At 40.8% G+C, this 8,553-nt stretch overlaps 1 protein-coding gene across 1 annotated transcript; it reads left to right on the forward strand.

The window, feature by feature from the left end:
* The first annotated feature begins 649 nt into the window (after positions 1 to 649).
* On the forward strand, positions 650 to 7,442 carry LOC127346062 (uncharacterized). Its single transcript, XM_071826828.1, has 6 exons — positions 650 to 822; positions 1,449 to 1,709; positions 1,784 to 1,940; positions 5,301 to 5,341; positions 5,682 to 6,369; positions 6,605 to 7,442. Exons 1-3 carry the CDS (start codon positions 688 to 690, stop codon positions 1,817 to 1,819), a joined length of 432 nt encoding a protein of 143 aa, XP_071682929.1. The 5' UTR covers positions 650 to 687; the 3' UTR covers positions 1,820 to 1,940; positions 5,301 to 5,341; positions 5,682 to 6,369; positions 6,605 to 7,442.
* The last annotated feature ends 1,111 nt before the right edge of the window (positions 7,443 to 8,553 follow it).

Genomic DNA, 8,553 nt, shown 5'->3' on the forward strand with positions numbered 1-8,553 from the left:
AAAGAGCTTACAGGCTACAGCTCCCTCCTGGCACATTACTTCACGACGTCTTCCATGTCAGCCACCTAAAGAAGCATGTGGGCAACAAAGCTGTTCCTTCACAAGGCCTACCCCTGGTAACTCCAGAAGGTAAGGTCAAATTTCACCCAGTCGCTATTTTGCAGCGTCGTCAAGTACCTCGGAGCAATGGTGCATATGATGTAGCAGTGCCTCAATGGTTGATTCACTGGGACGGCATGACTGCAGACGAGGCAACCTGGGAGGATGCTGAATTCGTAATGAAGACGTTCCCTGCCTTCAAGCCCTGAGGTCTTGTCTGAAGGAGGGAGCATTGTCAGGACCTGTGTTTTCCGTCAGTTATCTCTGTAACCAGTTAGTTCCTGTGGCTTTTATCTCCTGTTTTACTTAACGCCTTAAGCGTGTTTTCAGACTTGTAATGACTATCTCTAAACTAAGCATGGTCCTGCTCTTAGTGTTATAAGAGGGCAGGAGAGGGTGGATGGGCGGCATGCTAATAAAAAACCTATAATTCCTGTCTCTGTTTTTCCCCTTCGTGTATCCTCTGAGCCGCCGGGCTCCTTCTCTTCTATGTATCCTTCTCTGTATCCTTCAGATTGGCGTCGGTGACCTCCAGGTCCTGACACCATGGGAGATGACATGTACGATCCGATGCGGAGGTGGCCGTAGATGAAGAGAAAATTACAAACTGAACTGCAGGCGTATACACCTTCCACATGTTCGACTCAATGCCCAAACCACATCGGTCGTACAAAATTGGCCCTTCTTGATGGCATCGACAAGGACTATGATCTCCATCTGCAGGTCAGCTCACTTCATCTTGTATTCAGATGTGTGCAGTTTACTTCATCATGAACCATGTGGTTTCAATTAAAAATTAAATTGATCAATGGGATGATAGCCTAATTGCCTACAAACAACAGCTTACTATTCATGATTCGAGCACTACAGAAAAAATAGAGGAGTGTAATACATGGCATAGCTTTTTATGATGTCTACACCATGCTCATATAGGAAAAACTCGTTCCACTCACACTTTGCCTAAACACTTAGTTAATTGGACGATTTAAGACTCTTGAATGGTACAAAGCTACAAGCGCTCTTATGTCTGGGTCGTTTGTTTGCTCTGCTGGCAATTTGAAGGTTAATTTTGATGAATTTTGGGTGGCTAGATCTCTGCAATTTTCCTAGCTTCGCAAATTTCGACAATTAGGTGACAAACCTAGGACGTTGCCTGGGACTGGAACTATTGGACTAGAAGGATTTTTATTTACCTCCATAAATGCAAGTCTAGGTTCATGGGTTTATAGCTAATATGTTTCGTTCATATCAAAAATTTCTTATGTGCTATTACATAATGGGGTTGGATAAGAATTATGAGACGGACTCATCTGTGTTGTCTGATAGTGTAATCATTCTTGTTTCCGTAGCATTGTCTTCTTGAACCTTGCACTTCAAACTCTGCAAGTAGCTCCACGTCGATCTACTCTTTGACTCCCCGGTTTGACTACGCTGCCTCGGCCACCTCTTGGACCCGCGTCCAGGTCCTTCTCAGCACCATCAACTGCGAGCTGCTCATGTCGTCAGCGTCGGTCGCTCTGCACCGCCACTCCAACGCGCTCGTCAACGTGCTATCTCCCGTGGCGGACTCCAGCATCTCGCTGCTTGGATCGTCGGTGAAACTATACTCGGTGAGTTTTGGAGGGCTTTCCCTGACCCATATGAACCCTATCCTAATTTGATGCGCTAGCATTGATATTTGCAGCATGCACTGAAGGTGTTCAACGAAATAGGTAGCTGAGTAAGAGCTCACATCAATGCTGTGCTGCTGATGTTGGCGTGTCATCTACCTTGATGTCGGCGGGACGGTGCTGCGGATACAACCCAGCGTTGACTTCTTCGTCTACTATGTCTACAACACTGTGAGCTAAACTTCCTTCTCTGTTTGCGGTCACGGAATCGTGTGTTGCAAAGTTACTGCTTGATAATTTAGTGCCCCTAGTGGTGCGGAATTGGAGCTAAACAATTTGCTCCATTGCCAAAACACCATGCCGCTTCTCATCCTCTCTCGATGCTGGTAGTATGGAAGCTGAAGACTAGATATATGTTTCAGTGGATGAGTGCATCATTATACATGTAGCTGCCTTTGGTACTTGTTGGGTTGCGTGACTGCGTCACTACACCAGATGCAATTTTTGCCAACAACTGTATAGCCTGCCAAGAGCCATGATGTGCAACGTTTCTATTATTTCCAACAGCCCTGTTGTGTTTAGAAACGCCGACAGTGCCATCGCTGGTTAGCCCCACATTACCAACATCCCTCTTAGCGTACGTTCCCCCATGGTTCAACCCTCCATCGCATTACTTAATTGTGATTCTGCTCTCGCGAATTACTATATATGACAAGCATGTCAGCCATCTACGCTTCACAATTTGTGTCTTCCGGGTAAAACATACACGAGCTGTTATGCACGTGAGGTTTTTTTTTCTCTTGAAGCCTTTTATTCTTATGAGCTAATCAGTCATGGAGTGACAATAATAATTCTTCCTCTATAGAAGAGGAAATAGCATATCACACCAATTGTTGGTGCTTTTTTTGCAAAGAACCACAACAATGGTTTGTTGTTGCAAGGAACACCACATTTTGCCTTAATTGTTTGCAAAGAACACATAAAAGTAATTAAGCAATTTGATGGCCAATCCATTAGTCAGGACGCCGGTAATTCGTCTCGGTCTGCCGCATCGTCAGTTTGGATGGGCCCAACTGCCATTTTTTTTGTTTCGTTTCCAATTTACCTTTTTTTGTTTATTTATTCTAATTTCCAAAATAAAAAAAAAATTGCATATTTTTAAAAGCCAGCCAATTTTTAAACAATTTTTTTTTGTAATAGTCAACTATTTTATAAAACGCTATGAACTACCCATGCACATTATCAACACATACTACCTCCATCCCAAGGCTTATGCCACCCAAGACTCCGAAGTCTGAACAGCAGCCGGTAGCACTGACCAGCCCTTGTGACATTGGTCAAATCACGAGGTAAAAAGCATCGCGAGAGAGAGACGGATCATCTCGTCAGCCGGCCGGGTACATTGCCTTGGAGCATCGGGGTCAATTATGGATGCCTAGGCAGGAAAAAGGTAACGCCCGATGCAAAACGATGTGGCGCGCTAGGATTTTGGCTGCGGACGGTTTTACCCCTCCACCTATCTGGGCTTGCCTATCTCTGACAGGAAGTTGACACTCGAACAATGGCTATTTTTGGTGCGGAAACTTGCATTGACACGGAAGTTTAAACCGTGCCGAAGCGCGAGGTGAAGGAGTACACGACACCGCCCCCAAATCGGAGACGCGGCAGCGACAGCGGAATCACAATCCGCGAACCGGCGCGGCAACAGCAGAGACGCGCGGGTTCCGGCGACATGACCCTCATGGTCCCGAAGCCGGAGGTGAAGGAGGAGGAGGACGATGAGGAGACCGCGAAGGTATTGGAGTACCTTGGATGGCAGTGCCTCATCGTCGGCAGCGACGACCCCGAAGACTGCCCGAGGTACTTTATCACTATGCATCTAATGAGAAAGGGTGGCATAAGCCTTGGGATGGAGGTAGTATGTGTTGATAAAATGCATATGTAGTTCATAGTTTTTTATAAAATAGTTGACAATTACAAAATTTGTGTTTAAAAAATGGTTGGATTTTCAAAATATGTAATTTTTAAAAATATTCAGATTTTGAAAATTAGAAAAAATAAACATAAAAAGGAAAATCTAAAACGAAACAAAAAATGGCAGTTGGGCCGATCCAAACGATGTGCTAGACCGAGAGGAATTGCCCGCAGATTGAACATCAAGCTGCTTAATTACTTTTATGTGTTCTGTGCAAAGAATTAAAACAAAATGTGGTGTTCTTTGCAACAACAAACCACTGTTGTGGTTCTTTGCAAAAGAAGCACCAACAAATGGTGTGATCCGCTATTTCCTCTCTATAGAACTACGAAAACAATCTAAGCTGCATTAATTTTGACTAAAACCTTCCTAGTACAGCGTATGACCAAAATTTCTATATATTTCAACCATCCATGGATTTTCGTTTTATTTCGAGAGGGATGGATATATATGGGACAAAGTCCTCACCGCTTCCATGGATATATATGCTAACTATTAGATCCTTTTTGTTGCTCGTGTGCAGCTCATCCATAGATGCTATCCATTGAAAGAAAAACATGGTAGATGAAGTATTAGGTAATACATGAACTTCCAATAGCTATATGTTACACTAAGAGAATCTGAAGAAAGAAATTGACACACATTTTCTACGTTACCGGCAACCTTTGTTCTCCATCACCCCGAGCATGGTCATGCAGTTGTACATCCACTTCTTTCACGCATCATAGATGGGTCATTGAGTTATGACTGACATGGTTCTCCATTCAATAGATGGGTCATTGAGTTATGATAGACATGGTTCTCCATTCAATTCTTTCTTCTCTTTATTCACCCAAACTGCTGAGTTGAGGCCCTTACTTTCCTGGTTATTTTAAATTCTCTTGCTCGATACTGGTTCAAATGCGGTTGCTCAAAGAACGTCATTTTCGTCTGCAGAAAGAGTTTTCAGAGCAGCGGGCTTTGGCCTGTGGACAAATTCTTAGAGTTCTTACTCACTACAATAGGCCAATCTTAAAAGTTGCTGAATGTAACGACCACCTCTAGCTAGGCGACAACAAGTTATTCCTTACAGTAGAAAGCTAATAGCTCTCCAGGAAAGCTAATGTTGTCTAAAATTTCCTTTTTTCTTTTTCTTATGGAAGGTGACTATGATAGTCTTTGCTTTTTAAATTAGCTGATTACCCTCTGCTTCATTTCAAATACATCAGGTTTCCTTCCACTACTGGGTATTGTTGTTACTTCATCCCTAACTAAATCTATGCTTTCCTTTGATTCACTTTCTTCTGTATCATGTTTGTTCTAGTAATGAATCAAAGGTATTAAGGAACAAGCTAGGTGTTTGTGTGTATTGTTGTGCTATCTTGTAGCTACGAGTGAATTTTTTATTACATCTGTTCCAACATGGATGTTATTGCAGTCCCATCAGCTGGGTACAGTAATACTGACAGTTCTTTACCAGTTCACCATTCAAATACCTCTGAATGTTCTGTTTATTTTATTGCTTGCTGCCTGCTTACTTAAAATACAATAAGATTTCAGTCAAACAATTACTGGAGTATTGCAAATTCAAATAACTGATCCAAATTCAAATAACTTCCTGATGCCAATGGTTGCAGATCACAAGCGTGGGAGTATACATGCATTAATGTGTTTTCATGTAAGCATGTCTATCTATGCAAGTGCATTCTGCCTTTCACTATGATAATACTTTCTAAGGAAAATAAAGGAGTATGAGAGTGCTTTTCAGAAGTAGTGTAATGGGGATGCACAACTGAACCTGCACATAGTTGCTCGTCACAACAGAACCATGTCATAAAAAAACCTAGAATGTTTCAATATTCGGTATCGAAGTGTAGCCAAACACTGGTTGCGAAAACACATTATATTGGATAATTCAACATATATTTTCCAACTTTTCTAGTAATAAGTACAATACGCTGTTTTAACTCTTGATTTGCATGTCATCTGATGAACGGAACTGCGTTTTGAAACTGCAGGATGAGCAACAAGATGGAGGTTGAGGCTGCAGTGGTGGCAACCGTCCAGTTCCTGAACAAGGCGGTGAAGCTGGATCTTTCTGTCTGAGGATTTATCATTTTCCCCTCTGAAATTTATTCAGAGAGCGCTTAAATGTTACAGCTATATACAAAACATACCTAGTGGACTAACTAGCTGGATAATCTCACTAAACCTAGTGAATTAATCTCACCATGTAATTCTAGTTCGAGAGATTGTTCTATAGGTTTCAGAGTAGAGAAAATGAATACAACTTATCAGTACTTTATAATGTGAAATTTAAGTTATAATAATGCTTAACACTGTCCCACATTCTACATAGCTTTTTGGATTTGTTGCCATTTCTAGTAGATTATTTCTCTATATCCAGAATTATTTTGATCAAATAATTGCCATTTCTAGTTGCCATCCACACTCTTACTGCCATGGTACTGTCACATGATCTCTAATTTGATTTCGATTGTCATCTCCTTCCTCCCAGGCCGGCCACCATCTCCAGTTCTCAAATCCTTCAAGGTATGCTATCCTACTGTCCTACACCTCCGTTCCCCTGTCTCCCTTCTTGTTTTCTATCACGATAAACTACTAGAACTGCTGGGGCTGGGATTGGCAGTCTGTTTTCCACCCAGGCTAGAACTCCTGCATCCCTCAACCATATTCACATCACAGGTTAGATGAATGAGTCTGCTATTCCTTTGGCTGATTCCTTCTTCCTTTTTCATCTAATCACACCATACCACCTTTTCTTCTTCTTAGGGTTCTCTTGAATCCGTTTCAATTGGTGAAATAATACTAAGTTTCCGCAGGAGTGCTATTTGCTTGTTTTTAATTTTTGTATGATATAACATATAGTGTGTTTAGAGTTGTGTAGACAGTAACATATCTAGTGTGTTTCTGTTTACAGACGGATCTTCTCAAACCGAAAGGTAGGATTGAGAAGAAAAGTCCTTATTTGTAGGAGCTACAAGATTGAAGGCAAGGTATAAATGATGCTTCGTTGTTTAAAGTCTACTACTATATACTTTTTCCTATAGAACCCAGTTTTCTGTAATGCACGGCCTACTTTTTAGCCACTTTAAACATGCATGGGTTAATCTCTTCAACGAGCATGGTTAAGCTAACCCCCCTAATTCTTATTCATGTGCTCAGAGCCTTAATTGTCTAATAACACATCTCTGTTGAGCTTTTGCTCTCTATATACATTTCGATACGAGGTATTGTTACAGGATAAAAGTAATTCTTCTTTAAGCCTTCATATTCAGTTTTGGCCTATTACCTATGTAGAACCAACTAATATTTAGTTGCTACAAATGATTTTATTTTGTACTCTAATATCTTTCCTGTAATAGGCTCCAGAAAGCTTTTGACCTACTGAATTTGTAAGTGCGAATATTAGACGATTTTCTTCACATTATTGCTGCAATTGGATTTTATTTTCGCAATGGGTAATATATCTACTTCCCTGATATAAGGAACATAACTACTTCTATGGTTAGTCTGTTTATTCTAGATGTGATGGTAGGATGCTGATATTGGAGGAACAAGCAAGCGAATCGGGAACAAAGAGCCTTGTTGGTCAGACAAGTAAGATGGAAGCCAGTTAGATGAACCATGTTAGATGAACCTTGTTGTGTATTTTATCTAATGGTGTCAAACCATGTTGTTCATGATGTGGCGATGAACACTGTTGGTCATGGACATTAATTAGATGCATGGATTGTGAATCCTTGAATGTTTCAAAATATTGCTCACATTAGAGTTGATTCAACTGTTTTGATCAAGATATATACAATGCAGGAGTACATAGGTCTCAACTTTGTTGAGATCATCAACTAATGGAGGCAACTAGCTAGTTCAGATTATCAAGTAAATTATTTCAGGTTAAACTTGTTCTAGTGGAATGTTCTACAGTAAACTTGTTCTAAATTATCAAGTAGTTTGGATTATCACCTAGTTTAGCTTTAAATTATCAAGTAGTTTGGATTATCACCTAGTTTAGCTTTCAAGTTCTATGTGATGGTTTGTAGGAATTTAAGTGTTTAAATTATCTATTTTTATTACCAGATGTTTATGTCTGTTGTTTACACATAATTTGTTGTTTTTAACTTTGTTTGAATTTGTAACTAAGCACTTGAATTTGGTGTTGTTTCCATCTACAGAATTTGGGGCATTTCTGAAACTGCCCCAATAGGTATATAGCAATTGGGGCACTTTTTGAAACTGCCTCAATAGGTGTATACCAATTGGGGCACTTCTCCAAACTGCCCCAATAGGTGTATACCTATTGGGGCACTTGTCCAAACTGCCCCAATAGGTGTATACCAATTGGGGCACTTCTCAAAACTGCCCCAATAGGTATCACCTATTGGGGCACTTCTCAAAACTGCCCCAATAGGTAGGGCATTAGAGGCATTTTGGCAAAAATGCCTCTAAAAGGGGGTATTTAGGGGCACTTTGAAAAGTGCCCCAGGGCAAAGTGCCCCTAAATCCTTACCGTGTAGTAGTGCCAGGGAATTGGGAGACTGCATGCTCTTTTCATAGATAAAGTACAGATTTACCGAATCGTTGAAGGATTTGTGACGAATGATGAACGGAACGTGAGAGCTCTTTTCATAGATAAAGTACAGATTTACCGTGATTCGTGATGCTGGACATGATTGTTTCCTATCGTTTACTTGATGCTGAACATGATTGTTTACTTGATTGTGAACGCGATTGATGCTGGAAGTTAATGTTTGCTACGGGACGTGATTGCTTTCTGTTATAGTGGCAATTAGATCAGATCTCAGGAAGTTTTTCTATTTTTCATGAAACGTGAGAAGGAATGATTCGCATGCTTGATGGGTGTCTTTG

The sequence above is a fragment of the Lolium perenne genome, chromosome 1 (genome assembly GCF_019359855.2).
Source record: "Lolium perenne isolate Kyuss_39 chromosome 1, Kyuss_2.0, whole genome shotgun sequence".
NCBI classification, from domain to species: Eukaryota; Viridiplantae; Streptophyta; class Magnoliopsida; order Poales; family Poaceae; genus Lolium; species Lolium perenne.

What these genes read in the sequence shown, in the direction of transcription:
- LOC127346062 (XM_071826828.1), top strand. Translation starts at nt 688, where the DNA reads ATGAAGAGAAAATTACAAACTGAACTGCAGGCGTATACACCTTCCACA. An exon ending in ACTATGATCTCCATCTGCAG is followed by an intron (nt 823 to 1,448) that starts GTCAGCTCACTT and finishes TTGTTTCCGTAG; the next exon opens with CATTGTCTTCTTGAACCTTG. An exon ending in CGTCGGTGAAACTATACTCG is followed by an intron (nt 1,710 to 1,783) that starts GTGAGTTTTGGA and finishes TGATATTTGCAG; the next exon opens with CATGCACTGAAGGTGTTCAA.